This window comes from Microcaecilia unicolor, chromosome 1 (assembly GCF_901765095.1).
Source record: "Microcaecilia unicolor chromosome 1, aMicUni1.1, whole genome shotgun sequence".
NCBI lineage: Eukaryota > Metazoa > Chordata > Amphibia > Gymnophiona > Siphonopidae > Microcaecilia > Microcaecilia unicolor.
The window spans coordinates 357,676,501-357,695,550 of NC_044031.1; the positions used below are offsets into that span (position 1 = coordinate 357,676,501).

The 19,050-nt window shown below is 52.5% G+C and overlaps 1 protein-coding gene across 1 annotated transcript in view; it reads left to right on the forward strand.

The window, feature by feature from the left end:
- Positions 1 to 19,050, forward strand: part of TGFBR1 (transforming growth factor beta receptor 1) — a 235,963-nt gene that overhangs the window by 43,532 nt on the left and 173,381 nt on the right. Inside the window, exon 3 of the mRNA XM_030209667.1 lies at positions 13,261 to 13,500. Within this exon, the coding sequence (XP_030065527.1) occupies positions 13,261 to 13,500 (240 nt within the window). The remainder of the gene's footprint in view (positions 1 to 13,260; positions 13,501 to 19,050) is intronic.

Genomic DNA, 19,050 nt, shown 5'->3' on the forward strand with positions numbered 1-19,050 from the left:
TGGTCTCTTCTTTCGTAGGATTATGTAGTCAGGATCCCGTGGTCTCCTCGAGTAAAGGCAGAGATGAGGTGGTGGTTGAGACAGGAGACGGTCTGCAGGAGCCTCCCTTAAGCCACTCCGGAATGGGTGGTAGTTACGACGGATGCTTTGCTGTACGGTTGGAGGGCGCACTGCTGCGATTGCACGGCCCAAGGGATGTGGTCATCAGTGGAGGCGTCTTGGTCCATCAGCCGCCTAGAGCTGAGGGCTATTCGTTTGGTTCTCCAGGAGTTTTGGACCCTCATTCAGAACTGTCCGGCGTCGGTGGTGGCATATGTGAACCGGCAAGGGGGCACCAGGAGTGCGCCGCTGCCACAGGAGGCGGCTTGAATTTGTCTGGGCAGAGTCACATGTCGTTGCTGTCGGCGGCCCACATTTCGGGTTCCCAGAATGTGAAAGCGGACTTTCTCAGCCGCCACAGGTTGGATCCGGGGGAGTGGAAGCTCTTTCCGGTGGCGTTCGATCAAATAATCTCCAGGTGGGGACTTCCAGTTATGGATCTGATGTCATCTCGATCAATGCCAAAGTTCCCAAGTTTTTCAGCAGAGGCAGGGAGATGGGATCGGACGGGATTGACGCCCTTCTTCAACCATGGCCTTCGGATCTTCTATATGTCTTTCCCCCATAGCCCCTGGTGGGGAGGGTGTTGGGCCGTATAGCCAGTGATTCTGGTTGCTCCGGACTGGCCTCTGCGTCCTTGGGTACGCGGACCTGGTGCGTCTTCGATCAACCGCTTCGGTTGCAGGTGGCAATGGGTCTGCTGTTCCAGGGGCCGGTAGCATTCCAGGGGTATAGCATTAAAGGATCCCTTCAACTTTGGTCTTTACAGCCTGGCCCTTGAGAGGAAGCGTCTGAGGAAGAAAGGTAGAGACGTTGATCACCACGATGTTGCAGGCTCGGAGAAGATCTACCTCGACAGCTTACGCAAGAGTGTGTCGCACCTTTGAAGCTTGCTGTTCGCGGGCGGGGGTCTTGGCGGCGTCTGTCTCAGTGATTCTTAGCTTTCTTCAGGAAGGACTAGAGAAGTCTCTCTCTTTGAGCTCGTTAAAGGTACAGGTGGTGGCCTTGGCGTACTTCAGGGGTCGTCTCCATGGTACGTCCATCGCAGCCCATCCAGACATGGTCCATTTCCTGAAGGGTGTGAACCACTTAAGACTGCCACGACATCCGGTAGTTCTGGGCTGGAACTTGAATCTTGTGCTCAGGGCCATGCAACGCCAGCCTTTCGAACTCTTAGAGTCTTTGACATTAAAGGATCTGAACTTGGTCTGTCTTTTGGTAGCCATGGCTTCTGCAAGGCGGGTTTCAGAGTTGCAAGTGTTGTGCAGGGGATCCCTTTCTGCAATTCATGGAGGCAGGGGTGTCCATCCGGATGGTACATTCTTTTTTGCCTGTCGCGTTTCCACCTTAATCAAGCTTTACTGTTGCCTACGTTTCGCAGGGAGGATTTCCCGGAGGACTTTAAGTCCCTTTGTTCTCTGGACGTCAGGCGTGTTCTTATTCGGTATTTGGAGGTGACGAATGAGTTTGAGGACTGCTTTGGTACATCCCACAAGTCTCTGGATTGATCTGTGGGATACTATGGAAGGAAAAATTACGTTTCTTACCTGACAATTTTCTTTCCATTAGTCCCAACAGCACTACGTTTTTCAGCTGTTGTGGTGTTTTCGGTTTTCAAGAGTTTATTGTTCATTTAGGCAGGAATTACTTCATCTGGTTTATTTAAAAAAAAATTACTACATAAAATGTTTGGATCATTGTTGTTTATGTTCAAGATATTCTCCCGCTTGGGCGGTCGAGAGTTGGAAATGTAGTGCATAAAGAGGCGGGAGAGGGGGGGCTCTATTTTCTTCCACTGCTTTGGTATCATTCATACTGAGGTTGAAATGGCTGCACATGACTCCATATAGCAGACCTCTGAAGGTCTCTCTATCTCCACCTGGTGGTAGGGGGACATAACCCACAAGTCTCTGGATTGATCTGTTGGGATAAATGGAAAGAAAATGATCAGGTATGATACATAATTTTTCCTTAGAGCAAACAGTTTGTAATTTAACAATACAAACAAAATCCATCCTTTTTTTTTTAATGTGAATTTTTTTTTTTAAGTTAAAGAAATTCAAACTTACAGTTTATAGACCCATGGCATGAAATATCAGCTATTCTCAACAGTTTGGATCTGTTGCTTTCCTTGACTTCAGCAACAGACAAATCCAGCAACTGGTCGTGTCTGTCTACCAGCAGGTGGCGATAGAGATCACTTAAACACATTGATATAGGACAGATAGCTCCTCCCAAAAGCCAGTATATCTATCTCCAGCAGGTGGATAGATGAACATTCTTTAGCTCCTGGATTCCGTCGTTAGGTCTCTTGGGCAGTTAAGCATAGGGGTGCTCAGGCAATTTGCTTCCGGCTTTAGGCGGCATACCTGGTCACCCCAGGTTCTTCCCTCACCCCGGGTGTCCTGCCACTGTTCTGTGGGCTCCCTCTCACTCTGCTCAGTTCCATTGATTAAGAAATCTGCTGAACTAAAATAAAATAAATAAAAAACAAAAGGGTACGTAGAACAAATTCATAGGCAGCAGCTGTTCTGGGTAGGAATCAAGGGAGAGGTTATCTGGACTGTCTTCATGTGCCGCTTCAGGAGGAGTGTCTTTCCAAGAAATCGCGGTAAGCAGCAGACTGACAGTGATGAGTTACTTTTTTTTCTTTTTTCAGTGTACCAACAGTCATGGCTCAGGGGAGGCTGTAGGAAGTGGTGGGCAGCGTCTGGTATCTCTGTGTCTGTGGGATGTTGTTTTCCGACTTGCCCGTTGGGGACTCTGTGGTGGTGACAAACAATATGGCACTTTACCGCATGCTTAGTTTCTGTACACTCTCCTTGTTCACTGTCAGATGTAGCAACACCTGCGGCCATTTGCCACTGGACCAGCTGATTCCTCCACTGCGGCAGAGTTCCAGAGGGGGCACTTGACCCAGGTGATCCTTGTCTATGATCTTTGTCTGAGACGGGGGTATCGAGGGCTATGGGGGGGTGGAAGCACTCCCCTCTCCCCATTCATCAGGCTTATAAAGCGATCCCAGCAGCATTCAGGGATTTTGCTGCAGGACACCCTTGGGATTCCCTCTCTGGCTTTGCTTCTTCTGCTTCCTGAAAAGAGGAGGCGTATGGACGCCGCTTCTGAAATTGCGTCATTGGCCCCTCCTCCCACTGCTCCCCCTTCTCCCCCTTTGTCTGAGCTGCCCCTGTCCTGCAGGTCAGGATATTCTCCCCTGGAGGGGGACCTGGAGGAGGAGGAGCTCCGGGCCTTAGAGCCAGATGACCCTTTGGCAGTTTGGCTTAAGGAGTTGTTGCCCGTCTTGATTGTTCATGCGCTTCAAGCTGCAAGTATTTCAGTGGATGAGTCCCTGGTGCCGGCCGCGGCTAAACCCGAGATAGTTAGCACTAGGACACCTGCTCAGTCATTCCTGGTGCATGAGGCCGTAGAGGAGCTCATCTTGGCACAGTGGTCCATTCCAGATGCTGGACTGCGGATGGCGAAAGCTATGTCTCGCCTGTATCCAGTGCCATAGGATTACTTGGTTGAAGCTCCCTAAGGTGGACGCTTTGTTGGTGGTCACCAGGAAGACTACCCTGCCGGTAGAGGGGTATAGCATTAAAGGATGTACAGGACAGGAACCTAGAGGTGTCCTTGAAACAGGACTTTGAGGTCTTGAGTCTTTCTTTCCAGGCCTCCATCTGAAGCTCCTACATAGCGCGAGCTTGTCTTGCTTGGCCCAACAGGTGGCGAACAGTGTCAGGCAATGATCAGATCTCATGCGTGCGTCTGCTACATAAGTATTGCCATACTGGGACAGACCAAAGGTCCTTCAAGCCCAGCATCCTGTTTCCAACAGTGGCCAATCCAGGTCACAAATACCTGGCAAGATCCCAAAAAAGTACAAAACAGGAACTCCCAAAGATCGGCCCGCTCGTACCTCAATCTCCATTACCCTACTCCCCGTAGCCTCAAATATAAGACAATCTACGGCTCCTCTTTCCCTTATCTCAGCACTCAGCTGTGGAATGGGCTGCCTCAAGAGATCAAATTCACTTCAGATCACCCGACCTTCAAGAAGCGTCTCAAGACCTTCCTTTTTGGCAGAGCATACGCCATGAGCCCTACAGGAGCCACACCCTTTTAGCCCATAGCTCGCTCTGTGATAATTTATCACCTACCCTTTCTCCTTTTCTTCATCAGTCATTTCTCTCTCCCACCTGTGACCTTGTCTACTTTTGTACTATTGTTTACTTATTAACTATTGTATGCCACATTGAGCCTGCCCTTGGGCGGGAATATTGTGGGATATAAATGTCATTAAATAAATATTGCTTATCCCATCCTAGACCTATGGGCCCTGAATAAATTCCTAGGCCGAGAAAAGTTCAGGATTGTTTGTTTCCCTGGGCACCCTTCTTCCCATGATTCAGGAAAATGATTGGCTATGCTCTCTGGACTTAAAGGATGCTTACACACACATCCCGATGGTTCCAGCTCACAGGAAGTATCTTTGATTTTCGGCTGGGAACACAGCACTTTTCAGTATCGCGTACTGCCATTTCGCCTAACGTCAGATCCCAGGGTATTCACAAAGTGCCTAGCAGTAGTTGCAGCATCGCTATGCAGACTGGGAGTGCATGTGTTCCCCTACCTCGACGATTGGCTGGTGAAAAGCACCGCTGAGGATGGTGCTTGGGAGTCCATAGGGATGACTATTCAGGTGCTGGAACTACTAGGGTTTGTTATAAATTACCCCAGGTCCCATCTGGAATTTTTATTTTTTAATTTGTACCCCATGCTTTCCCACTCATGGCAGGCTCAATGCGGCTTACATATTATATACAGGTACTTATTTATACCTGGGGCAATGGAGGGTTAAGTGACTTGCCCAGAGTCACAAGGAGCCTGTGCCTGAAGTGGGGAATCGAACTCAGTTCCCCAGGACCAGAGTCCACCACCCTAACCACTAGTCCACTCCTCATTGGAGCACTGCAGAATAGAGAAGAGTTCTGGCCTACCTCCCTGCGACACGGGCAGACAATCTTCTGTCCCTGGTGTCCACGGTTCGGGCGTCTCAGCAAGTCACAGCTCGGCAGATGTTGAGACTCTTGGGGCACATGGCCTCCGCAGTTCATGTTACTCCCATGGCACGTCTATGAGCTCTGCTCAATGAACCTTAGCTTCCCAGTGGTATTAGGCTGCAGGAAGTCTAGAGGATGTTATCCACTGTCCACCGACTTTCTGAATTCTCTTCAGTGGTGGACCATTCGATCCAATTTGACCGTGGGACGACTATTTCAAATTCATCAGCCACAAAAAGTGCTGACAACGGATGCATCTCTCCTAGTGTGGGGAGCTCATGTAGATGGGCTTTACACTCGGGCAGCCTGGTTCCTCCAGGAAACAGGTCTTCAGATCAACCTCCTGGAGCTTCGAGCGATCTGGAACTCTCTAAAGGCCTTCAGAGATCGGCTGTCCAACCAAATTATCTTATTTAAAATGGATATTCGGTTGTAATGTACTACACCAACAAGGGGGGGGGGGCACCAGGTCTCGCCCAATGTGTCAGGAGGCCGTCCAGATGTGGTTTTGTTCAAGCCGTCACGGCATGGTTCTCCAAGCCACTTATCTGGCAGGTGTCTTACATAGCAGCAATTCCAGATCTGGTTCCGTGGGCCCAAGCCGTCACTCCTTTCCCATTGGTCAGGTCAGAATCAGTCGAATCAGACCCATTTACTGTGGATGGCAGAGGCTCATACCAGTATGACCACAATCTGACCAGAGACAGTGGTAACAGATGCCACACTCCTAGGCTGGGGAGTACTTTGTCTAGGTCAGGTGGCTCAGGGCTGGTGGTCCCTGACTGAAGCCACCCTTTTTGAGTTCAGCACCTTGTTCCTGTCCTTCCTTTGTGACCCCCCCCCCCCCCCCTCCACAGTTCATCAAACCAGTCTCGTGGGACTGCTGCTGAAGGTTGCAGCAGCTATTTTGAGATTGAAGCAGGTATAACAGGTGCAACTGGGGATGGCTCTTGCCCCTGAGGTAGGCCCAGGGAGGGCTTACTGATGGTGACAGGGCAGTTCTTTTGGTAGGGGGGAAGGGGGACAGTTTCAGTGCCAACCAAAAATGCACTTGCATTTTCAGCCAAAACTGAAACATGTCTGAATTGAAATTTCAGGCCAGATTCAGTGCTGAAGCTGAAATTGAAATTTGGTTGGTCTCTAGCGTGTTATCGTGCTGGCAAACAGGTCAGGTTTGATGGACCGGAGGGAGGGGGGCTGAGAGAGAAGCACTGGATCTGCAACAGGAGGGAAGGAAAAGGAGACATACTGCAATCCTTGGGGGGGGGGGGGGGGGGGGGATCCACTGCTCTTTGTGTGCTGACCTCACAGCACATCTCCCAGGTACTTGCTACATCCTGGTTGAGAACAGCTGGATTAGAGGAATGACTGCTTTTTGGACAGAGTCGTGTCCAGTTTCTCTTTTGACATTTGCAAGGCCATTACTTGGTCATGTCTTCATTTTTTTTTGTTTGTTTTATTACAGGTTGGATATATAAGCTAGAGAGGATGCTGTGTTTGGATCTGTGGTGGCAGCAGCTGCAGCCTAGTTTTCCTCTTCCTGCCCGATTTTTTTTTTTTCCTTTGCTGAATCGTTTCTGTATCTGGTGGATGAAAAGGAAGGAAATTTTTCACTTTATGTGCTAATTTTTCTTTCCTTGCGTCCAAAAAGTCCAGTCCAGAAGCCCTCCCTATTAATTACATTGTAGGAAAGAGCACACTGGTGGGATCTTTGTAGATATGTAGAGCAGGTTATTCCTGTGGGATGTGGATCCCTCCCACCTCTGGGGGTGGTCAGACTCTGTTACCAGCTTTTGGCAAAGGAATACTGAGCTAAGGGAGCTGCACATTCTCCGAGGACAAGCAGGCTGCTTGTTCTCACGATTGGGTTGACGTCCACGGCAGCCCCCACCAACCGGAACAAAACTTCGCGGGCGGTCCCGCACGCTGGGCTCGCCCACCGCGCATGCGCGGCCGTCTTCCCGCCCGTGCGTGACCGTTCCCGCTCAGTCTTTTCTTTTCCGCGCTGGAGAGAGCCGTGTTCGTCTCTCTCTCTGTCAGCCCCGGAAACCGGATCGCGCTATAACCGCAAATTTTCTCTTTTTCTCTTTTTCGTTTTATTGTTCTCCGTTTTTCTATTTAGTTTAAAAAAAAAAAAAACGTTGAACTTTGTTTTTCCCTCGTCTCTTAGCGGGGGCGTCGCGTTGCGGCCTTGTGGCCGCGCAGTCGATTTATTTTCGAGGTGTGAATTTTACCGCCACCATCGACGACTTCGATTTCGCCAACGCGATTTTTCCGTCGATGTCCTCGAAGGTCCCGAGTGGATTTAAAAAGTGTGGTCGGTGCGGCCGGCATATCTCGCAGACCGACACTCACGCTTGGTGCCTCCAGTGCCTCGGGCCGGAGCACGATACCAAGACGTGCAATTTGTGTCTCGGTCTCCGGAAACGGACACAAGTAGCGAGGCAAGTTCTTCGGGATCGTCTTTTTGGAACTTGCGCCGGCCCCTCAACGTCGACTTCGACGGCATCGGTATCGACGGCCGGTTCTTCGGTATCGGTATCGATGTCCACGAAATCGGCATCGACCCCAGGAGCACAGGTCCCGTCGGCCCACCGGTCCTCCAGTGAAGGCAGGGGTGAGAGGCCGCGTGGGCAATCGGCCCCGGTCACTCCCTCTACCCAGGGCCCTCGGGACCGAACCCTGTCGGACCCGGTCCCTCGAGGCCGAGGGGGATCGACCTCCTCCTCAATTCCACCAAGCGCCGATGACGGGCACCGCAAGAAGACGAAGAAACATCGTCATGGGTCGCCCTCGATGCATCCGGCGCCCGGCGCCGGAGATGAGTTGACGCCGAGGAAGCGGCAGCGTCAAGAGGAGAGGTCCCCCTCTGTAGTAGAGGTACCGCCGCGTCAGGGTCCCAGCACTTCGGTGCAGTCTCCTGGACCCGAACAGCTTCCGGCACCGACGCCTCTACTGGCCCCCTCGCCTTTCCCAACAGCGGGCCTTGACGAGTGCCTCCGAGCCATCCTTCCGGGGATCCTGGAAGGGCTGATGTGCCAGACTGTGCCGGCGCCGGGGGTGCTTGCGCCCTCGGCGCCGTTGACTGTGGCGCCGGCGAGCTCTAGCCCGGTGCCGAGGCCTTCGACGCCGCTTGCGGCGCCGGTCTCGACCGCCACGCAGGTGGAGTCCCCGTCGACGTCGATGGAGGGAGCTTCATCCCCGCCGGCGCGGGAGTCCACCGCTCGACGACACCACCGAGGCCTCGGTGCCTCGACGTCGAGCCGGGCCTGGTTGAGGACTCAGCTGCACGAGCTTATGTCCGACACCGAGGAAAAGGCCTCATGGGGGTAGGAGGAGGACCCCAGATATTTCTCCTCGGAGGAGTCTGTGGGCCTTCCCTCCGACCCCACTCCTTCACCAGAGAGGAAGCTCTCGCCACCTGAGAGCCTCTCCTTTGCCTCCTTTGTCAGGGATATGTCTATTTGCATTCCCTTTCCCGTGGTCTCTGTGGATGAGCCGAGGGCTGAGATGCTCGAGGTCCTCGACTATCCATCACCACCTAGAGAGTCCTCCACGGTACCGTTGCACAATGTCCTCAGAGACACAGCTTCGGAACTGGTTGAGACCACTATCTAATCCCACCATCCCCAAGAAAGCAGAGTCCCAATACAGAATTCACTCGGACCCAGAGTTAATGCGGCCCCAATTGCCTCATGACTCGGCGGTCGTGGACTCTGCTCTCAAGAGGGCACGGAGTTCGAGGGAGTCTCGCACTCTGGACTCGTTTGGGAGGAAGGCCTACCAATCTTCCATGCTCGTGACCCGCATCCAGTCTTGCCAGCTCTACACGAGCATCCACATGCGGAATAATGTGAAGCAACTGGCGGACCTGGTTGACAAGCTCCCGCCGGAGCAGTCCAGGCCTTTTCAGGCAGCTGAAGGCGTGCAGAAAGTTCCTGTCCAGGGGTATATATGACACCTGTGACGTGGCATCTCGTGCTGCGGCCCAAGGTATAGTGATGCGCAGGCTCTCATGGCTGCGTGCCTCTGACCTGGACAACCGCACACAGCAGAGACTGGCCGACGTCCCTTGTCGGGGGGATAATATTTTTGACGAGAAGGTCGAGCAGCTGGTGGACCAACTGCATCAGCGGGAAACCACCCTCGACAAGCTCTCCCACCGGGCGCCTTCAGCATCCACCTCAGCAGGTGGACGTTTTTCCCGGGCCCGGCAGGCTGCGCCCTATGCCTTTACCAAGCGTAGGTACACCCAGCCGGCCCGAAGGCCTCGTCAGGCACAGGGACAGTCCCAGCGCGCTCGTTCTCGTCAACAGCGTGCGCCTAAGCAGCCCCCTGCGCCTCCACAGCAAAAGCCGGGGACGGGCTTTTGACTGGATCCGTGGGAACATAGCCGCCCTTAAAGTGTCCGTACCGGATGATCTGCCGGTCGGAGGGAGGTTAAAATTTTTTCACCAAAGGTGGCCTCTCATAACCTCCGACCAGTGGGTTCTCCAAATAGTGCGGTGCGGATACGCCCTGAATTTGGCCTCCCTGCCACCAAATTGTCCTCCGGGAGCTCAATCCTTCAGCTCCCATTACAAGCAGGTACTTGCAGAGGAACTCTCCGCCCTTCTGAGCGCCAATGCGGTCGAGCCCGTACCACCCGGGCAGGAAGGGCAGGGATTCTATTCCAGGTACTTCCTTGTGGAAAAGAAAACAGGGGGGATGCGTCCCATCCTAGACCTGAGAGGCCTGAACAAATTCCTGGTCAAAGAAAAGTTCAGGATGCTTTCCTTGGGCACCCTTCTGCCAATGATTCAGAAAAACGATTGGCTATGTTCCCTGGATTTAAAGGACGCATACACTCACATCCCGATACTGCCAGCTCACAGACAGTATCTCAGATTCCGCCTGGGCACACGGCACTTTCAGTATTGTGTGCTGCCCTTTGGGCTCGCCTCTGCCCCACGGGTGTTTACAAAGTGCCTCGTGGTGGTAGCGGCGTATCTACGCAAGCTGGGAGTGCACGTGTTCCCATATCTCGACGATTGGCTGGTCAAGAACGCCTCGGAGGCAGGAGCTCTCCGGTCCATGCAGTGCACTATTCAACTCCTGGAGCTGCTGGGGTTTGTGATAAATTACCCAAAGTCCCATCTCCAGCCATCCCAGTCTCTGGAATTCATAGGAGCTCTGCTGAATACCCAGACGGCTCAGGCCTTCCTTCCCGAAGCGAGGGCCAACAACCTCCTGTCCCTGGCTTCCCAGACCGGAGCGTCTCAGCAGATCACAGCTCGGCAGATGTTGAGACTTCTGGGTCATATGGCCTCTACAGTTCATGTGACTCCCATGGCTCGTCTTCACATGAGATCTGCTCAATGGACCCTAGCTTCCCAGTGGTTTCAAGCCACCGGGAATCTAGAAGATCATCCCCCTCTCCACCAGTTGCCGCACTTCACTGCACTGGTGGACCATTTGGACCAATTTGACCCTGGGACGTCCATTCCAAATTCCACAGCCCACGAAGATGCTGACGACTGATGCATCTCGCCTGGGGTGGGGAGCTCATGTCGATGGGCTTCACACCCAGGGTCTGTGGTCCCTCCAGGAAAAGGATCTGCAGATCAACCTCCTGGAGCTCCGAGCGATCTGGAACGCACTGAAGGCTTTCAGAGATCGGCTGTCCTGTCAAATTATTCAAATTCGGACAGACAATCAGGTTGCAATGTATTACATCAACAAGCAGGGGGGCACCGGATCTCGGCCCCTGTGTCAGGAAGCCATCGGGATGTGGCGTTGGGCTTGCCAGTTCGGCATGCTCCTCCAAGCCACATACCTGGCAGGCGTAAACAACAGTCTGGCCGACAAACTGAGCAGAGTCATGCAACTGCACGAGTGGTCGCTCCATTCCAGAGTGGTACGCAAGATCTTCCGAGTGTGGGGCACCCCCTCGGTGGACCTTTTCGCCTCTCTGACCAACCACAAGCTGCCTCTGTTCTGTTCCAGACTTCAGACACACGGCAGGCTAGCGTCGGATGTCTTTCTCCTCCATTGGGGGACCAGCCTCCTGTATGCTTATCCTCCCATACCTTTGGTGGGGAAGACCTTACTGAAGCTCAAGCAAGACCGCGGCACCATGATTCTCATCGCGCCCTTTTGGCCCCGTCAGATCTGGTTCCCTCTTCTTCTGGAGTTGTCCTCCGAAGAACCGTGGAGATTGGAGTGTTTTCCGACTCTCATTTCGCAGAACGACGGAGCGTTGCTGCACCCCAACCTCTAGTCTCTGGCTCTCACGGCCTGGATGTTGAGGGCGTAGACTTCACTGCGTTGGGTCTGTCGGAGGGTGTCTCCCGTGTCTTGCTTGCCTCTAGAAAGGATTCCACTAAAAAGAGTTACTTTTTCAAGTGGAAGAGGTTTGCCGTTTGGTGTGAGAGCAAGGCCCTAGAACCTCGTTCTAGCCCTGCACAGTACCTGCTTGAATACCTTCTGCACTTATCAGAGTCTGGCCTCAAGACCAACTCAGTAAGGAATCACCTTAGTGCGATTAGTGCTTACCATTATCGTGTGGAAGGTAAAGCCATCTCTGGAGAGCCTTTGGTCGTTCGATTCATGAGGCTTGCTTTTGTCAAAGCCCCCTATCAAGCCTCCTGCAGTGTCATGGGATCTCAACGTCGTCCTCACCCAGCTGATGAAACCTCCTTTTGAGCCACTGAATACCTGCCATCTGAAGTACTTGACCTGGAAGGTCATTTTCTTGGTGGCAGTTACTTCAGCTCGTAGGGTCAGTGAGCTTCAAGCCCTGGTAGCTCATGCTCCGTATACCAAATTTCATCACAACAGAGTAGTGCTCTGCACTCACCCAAAGTTCCTGCCGAAGGTGGTGTCGGAGTTCCATCTTAACCAGTCAATTGTCTTGCCAACATTCTTTCCCAGACCGCATACCCGCCCTGCTGAACGTCAGTTGCACACATTGGACTGCAAGAGAGCATTGGCCTTCTACTTGGAGCGGACACAGCCCCACAGACAGTCCGCCCAATTGTTTGTTTCTTTCGACCCCAATAGGAAAGGGGTCGCTGTCGGGAAACGCACCATCTCCAATTGGCTAGCGGATTGCATTTCCTTCACTTACGCCCAGGCTGGGCTGACTCTTGAGGGTCATGTCACGGCTCATAGTGTCAGAGCCATGGCAGCGTCGGTGGCCCACTTGAAGTCAGCCACTATTGAAGAGATTTGCAAGGCTGCGACGTGGTCATCTGTCCACACATTCACATCACATTACTGCCTCCAGCAGGATACCCGATGCGACAGTCGGTTCGGGCAGTCGGTGCTACAGAATCTGTTTGGGGTGTAAATCCAACTCTACCCTCCAGGACCCGAATTTATTCTGGTCAGGCTGCACTCTGTTAGTTGTTCTTCGTAGGTCAAATTTCTGTTGTACCCTCGCCTTTGCGAGGTTAAATTGACCTGGATTCTTGTTTTGAGTGAGCCTGAGAGCTAGGGATACCTCAGTCGTGAGAACAAGCAGCCTGCTTGTCCTCGGAGAAAGTGAATGATACATACCTGTAGCAGGTGTTCTCCGAGGACAGCAGGCTGATTGTTCTCACCTAGCCTCCCTCCTCCCCTTTGGAGTTGGGTTTGATCATTTTGCTTGTCATTCAACTGAGCGGGAACGGTCACGCACGGGTGGGAAGACGGCCGCGCATGCGCGGTGGGCGTGCCCTGCGTGCGGGACCGCCCGCGAAGTTTTGTTCCGGTTGGTGGGGGCTGCCGTGGACGTCAACCCAGTCGTGAGAACAATCAGCCTGCTGTCCTCGGAGAACACCTGCTACAGGTATGTATCATTCACTGTCTGTTTCCATTTTCTGGTTGGGGTACATAATCTGTCAGTTCTGGACTTGTCTGTTTATAATTGAGGGAAGAAAATTAGCTGGAAAGACCAAATGTTTCCTTATGGAATTTTTAATTTGCTGCCTTGAGCATAGTAAAGAAATTGTCTAGACTAGACATTTCTGGATAACAAAAGATTTTGTTTCCTTGACTAGCATAAAATATAAACCTTATTTTTAACTTCTGCTATGAGGCTAAGTATCAGTAAATAACTGCTTTTATCTCTATACAGAGCTACCTCAACAAAAGTCTTCTAATTTAGGACCTGTGGAATTGGCAGCTGTCATTGCTGGCCCAGTCTGTTTTGTTTGCATCTTGCTTATGTTGACACTTTATATCTGTCATAATCGTACCGTCATTCACCATCGTGTCCCCAGTGAAGAAGATCCTTCATTAGATCGGCCTTTCATTTCAGAGGGAACTACTTTGAAAGATTTAATTTTTGACATGACAACTTCTGGATCTGGATCAGGTAATGTCACTTTTTTAAAGAATGTATTATCCATTTCTGCTTTAAAATAGCAATATTTTTCAAGCCCCTCAAACTGCTTTAACATGGAAGCAAAGTTTTTAGTAAATGTGAGAAGTTGCTTCTCAATTATTATCTTTTATGAAAATGCTATGTTCAATCTGAAAAGAAATTGGGACAGCATTCAATCATGGAATTCTTTTCAGTGGATTTGTGTGCTGGTGTGTTTGTATCTGTGTGTTGCCTCTATCTTGAAGGGGGGGAGTGTGAGGGTTAGTTTGGATATAGCAGTTCCCAAACATTCTTCAGGTTTGGAAAAAAATAATAAAATGGAACCAATTGTGAAACATAGTAACACAATAAATGGCGGTACATTGTCTGTCTAGAAAAGGTGGCCAGGGTTGTACCTGACCCCCAAGGTAGCCTCCCTCTATGCCATTTTTAAAGTGTGAAAGTCAAATTTATGTTTTTCTTGAGTGGAAATACTCTACTTTTGTTGCTTCGCTTTGCCTTATAGGGTTCCTTTGTGTTTATCCCACACCTTTTGAATTCTGTCATAGGTTTTGTCTACCACCACCTCCAACAGAAGACAATTCCAGTCATCCACCACCCTCTCTGTGAAAAAGTATTTTCTGATGTTACTTGTCAGTTTCCTTCCTTGCAGTTTCATTTCATACTGTCTAATTCTATAGCCTCCTTGTTTTTTGGAAATGGTTTGGATTATTAATATCTTTCAGGTGTTTAAATGTCAATATCATAACTCCCTGCCCCTCTTGTCCTCCAGGGTACCCCTATTCAAGTCTCTAGTGGTATATTTTCTGATGCAGACCCCATACCACCTTTTGTGGAGGAGTAGCCTAGTGGTTAGTGCACTGGACTTTGATCCTGGGGAACTGAGTTCAATTCCCACTGCAGCTCCTTGTGACTCTGGGCAAGTCACTTAGCCCTCCATTGCCCCTGGTACAAAATAAGTACCTGAATATATGTAAACTGCTTTGAATGTAGTTGCAAAAACCTCAAAGGCTGCGGCCGCCTCCCAGGAAGACTCCCCGACGACGTCGGTGGAGGGAGCTTCGCCGGTGTTAGCGAGGGAGTCTACCTCTCGGCGCTCCCACTGTGGCCGTGGTTCCATGGAGTCGAGTCGGGCACGGCTTCAAATGCAGGTTCATGAACTTGTGTCTGATACCGATGGTGAGGCCTTGTGGGAGGAGGAGGAGGACATCAGATATTTCTCTGACGAGGAGTCTGATGGCCTTCCTTCTGATCCCACTCCCTCCCCTGAAAGGCAGCTTTCTCCTCCCGAGAGTCTGTCTTTTGCGGCCTTTGTCCGGGAGATGTCTACGGCCATCCCCTTCCGGTGGTCGTGGAGGATGAGCCCAGGGCTGAGATGTTTGAGCTCTTGGACTATCCTTCTCCACCTAAGGAAGCATCCACAGTACCCATGCATCATGTCCTAAAAAAGACATTGCTGGCGAACTGGACCATGCCTCTAACTAATCCCCACATTCCCAAGAAGATCGAATCCCAGTACCGGATCCATGGGGACCCAGAGCTGATGCGCACGCAGTTGCCTCACGACTCTGGTGGATCTGGCCCTAAAGAAGGCTAAGAGTTCTAGGGAGTATGCTTCGGTGCCCCCGGGCAAAGACTGTAGAACCTTAGACTCCTTTGGGAGGAAGGCCTACCATTCTTCTATGCTCGTGGCCAAGATTCAGTCCTACCAGCTCTACACGAGCATCCACATGCGGAACAATGTGCGGCAGTTGGCGGGCTTGGTGGACAAGCTCCCTTCTGAGCAAGCCAAGCCGTTTCAGGAGGTGGTCAGGCAGCTGAAGGCGTGCAGAAAATTCCTGGCCAGAGGGGTATATGATACCTTTGATGTTGCGTCCAGGGCCGCTGCTCAAGGTGTGGTGATGCGCAGACTCTCATGGCTGCGTGCCTCCGACCTGGAGAATAGAATCCAGCAGCGGATTGCGGACTCCCCTTGCCGAGCGGACAACATTTTTGGAGAAAAAGTCGAACAGGTGGTAGAACAGCTCCACCAGCGGGATAACGCTTTCGACAAATTCTCCCGCCGGCAGCCTTCAGCATCTACCTCTTCAGGTAGATGTTTTTATGGGCGAAGGAGGACTGTTCCCTACTCTTCTGGTAAGCGTAGGTACAATCCTCCCTCTCGACAGCCTGTGGCCCAGGCTAAGCCCCAGCGTGCTCGCTCTCATCAGCAGCGTGCGCCTTAGCAAGGCCCCACAGCTCCCCAGCAAAAGCAGGGGGCGAGCTTTTGACTGGCTCCAGAAGAGCATAGCCGATGTCAAGGTCTCCGTGCCGGGCGATCTGCCGGTCGGGGGGAGGTTAAAAGTTTTTCACCAAAGGTGGCCTCTCATGACCTCCGACCAGTGGGTTCTCCAAATAGTCCGGCAATGATACACCCTCAATTTGGCCTCGAAGCCTCCAAATTGCCCACCGGGAGCTCAGTCCTTCAGCTTCCAGCACAAGCAGGTACTTGCAGAGGAACTCTCCGCCCTTCTCAGCGCCAATGCGGTCGAGCCCGTTCCACCGGGGCAAGAAGGGCTGGGATTCTATTCCAGGTACTTCTTGTGGAAAAGAAAACAGGGGGGATGCGTCCCATCCTAGACCTAAGGGCCCTGAACAAATATCTGGTCAAGGAAAAGTTCAGGATGCTTTTCCTGGGCACCCTTCTTCCCATGATTCAGCAAAACGATTGGCTATGCTCTCTGGACTTAAAGGATGCTTATACACACATCCCGATACTGCCAGCTCACAGAATGTATCTTCGATTTCGTCTGGAATCTCGTCACTTCCAGTACTGTGTGCTACCCTTTGGGCTCGCCTCTGCGCCAAGAGTGTTCACGAAGTGCCTAGCTGTGGTAGCAGCAGCGCTTCGCAGGCTCGGAGTACACGTGTTTCCTTAAATCGACGATTGGCTGGTGAAGAACACTTCCGAGGCGGGAGCTCTACAGTCCATGCAGATGACTATTCGACTCCTGGAGCTACTAGGGTTTGTGATAAATTACCCAAAGTCCCATCTTCTCCCAGTAGAGAGACTCGAATTCATAGGAGCTCTGCTGGATTCTCGGACGGCTCGTGCCTATCTCCCAGAGACAAGGGCCAACAATCTGCTGTCCCTCGTCTCCCGGGTACGAGCGTCCCAGCAGATCACAGCTCGGCAGATGTTGAGATTGCTTGGCCACATGGCCTCCACAGTCCATGTGACTCCCATGGCTCGTCTTCACATGCGATCTGCTCAATGGACCCTAGGTTCCCAGTGGTTTCAAGCCGCTGGGGATCTAGAGGACGTGATCCACCTGTCCACGAGTTTTCTCAAATCCCTGTACTGGTGGACGATTTGGTCCAATTTGACTCTGGGACGCCCTTTCCAAATTCCTCAGCCACAAAAGGTGCTGACTACGGATGCGTCTCTCCTGGGGTGGGGAGCTCATGTCGATGGACTTCACACCCAAGGAAGTTGGTCCCTCTAGGAACGCGATCTGCAGATCAATCTCCTGGAGTTACGAGCGGTCTGGAACGCTCTGAAGGCTTTCAGAGATCGGCTGTCCATCAAATTATCCAAATTCAGACAGACAACCAGGTTGCCATGTATTACATCAAAAAGCAGGGGGGTACCGGCTCGCCCCCTGTGTCAGGAAGCTGTCAGCATGTGGCTCTGGGCTCGCCGTTACAGCATGTGGCTCCAAGCCACATATCTGGCAGGCGTAAACACCAGTCTGGCCGACAGGTTGAGCAGGATTATGCAACCTCACGAGTGGTTGCTCAATTCCGGAGTAGTGCGCCAGATCTTCCAAGTGTGGGGCACCCCCTTGGTAGATCTGTTCGCATCTCGAGCCAACCACAAGGTCCCTCAGTTCTGTTCCAGACTTCAGGCCCACGGTCGACTGGCATCGGATGCCTTCCTCCTGGATTTGGGGGGAAGGTCTGCTGTATGCTTATCCTCCCATACCTCTGGTGGGGAAGACTTCGTTGAAACTCAAACAAGACCGGGGCACCATGATTCTGATTGCTCCCTTTTGACCGCGTCAGATCTGGTTCCCTCTTCTTCTGGAGTTGTCCTCCGAAGAACCGTGGAGATTTTCACTTTGGAAAAATACCTCTCTGACGCGTCCATGCTCTGGCATCCAGGGTCGTTCACTCGGTTTAAACAATCTAAGCTTCTTTTCTCTCTCACCTGTGTCTGCCAGTTTATTACAAAAAAGCGGGAATTGGTTGAAGACATGGCATCTCGATCAGTAGTTTGGAGTGAGATGTTTTGAAAGCTGATCCACAGCCGACTGGGAGACTGCGGGACCACGACGACCAGCGCAATTGAGCAAGCCAAAACTGACCGAGCCAAGACCTGGTTACAGCTGACCTCGTGGCCTGACATACTCCCGACCAGAAAGGCCCATCGGGGTCTAATTGAACCTGTCGATTTGCCTGTCGGATCGCCAAATTTAGAGGACTGAGCTCGAACCGGTCCGAAACAAAACTGTCTTAATGTTTAATTAAGAAACCAAGTACTGAAGAGTTGGACTTACCTAGACCATTACGCGCCATCCCCTGCTGGACCGAAAGGGACCGGAGCAGACCCAGAGCTGGACAGAGGTCTGCAGAGCTGCGACGGCCTCGCCGAGGCATAGTACAGGCGAGCGAGTCCGAGACTGGTGGTCTGCCGCCTCATGGAGCAGTCCCCGGCGCCAGGCAGGGGCAGCCAGCTGGAGAGGCTGTGGATCGCTGCTCTGCTCTCCGGGGCTGAAGCGGCGTGTCCCGACTACCTCTCTCTGCCTCATGGTGGCCTGCCTCGTGGTTGCGGCCCGTCCCGACTGCCTCTCTGCCGCAGCCCGAGCCCTCCTAGTGGCCCGATACGAGAAGGGCCGGGTGGGCAGACCTCCAGCGTGTCCAGCACTGCCGCCGCATTCCCCGGCCGGAACGGCCCGGGCACGGCCTCGCTGGCCACAGATCGTGGCGCCCACGTTGCTCATCCTGCTGCGGCCTGCCCCCCCATCCTGAATCCTCGGGACCAGGGCAGTCGTAGTGGGGCATTGTGGATCCCAGCGGGGCAGACTACTGCGGTGCTTCGCTGCTCTGAAGGCAGTGTGTAGCTGCCCAACTATTTGGTCCACTCGCTCCAGCCTCTCCCTCGCTCCAGCTTCACCCTGCTTGCCTGCTCCAGCTTCTCCCTGCTTGCCTGCTCCAGCCTGTTCCAGCTCTCCAGATACCTGCTTGTTCCAGTCCGCCTTATCCAGCTCCCACCTGCCTGTTCCAGTCTATCGGCTCCTGCGTGTTCCAGTCCTCCTGATACCAGGCAAGCAGTCCGCTGATCCAGCTTCTCCCTGCTTGCCCCAGTCCGCCGATCCAGCTTCTCCCTGCTTGCTCCAGACCGCTGATCCAGCGTCTCCCTGCTTGCTCCAATTCATTGGCTCCAACTTGTTCCAGTCTATCGGCACCAGTGGGTTCCAGTCCGCCTGATCCAGTTTTCCCCCTGCTTGTTCCAGTCTATCGGCTCCACTGTGTTCCAGTCCGCCTGATCCAGCTTCTCAC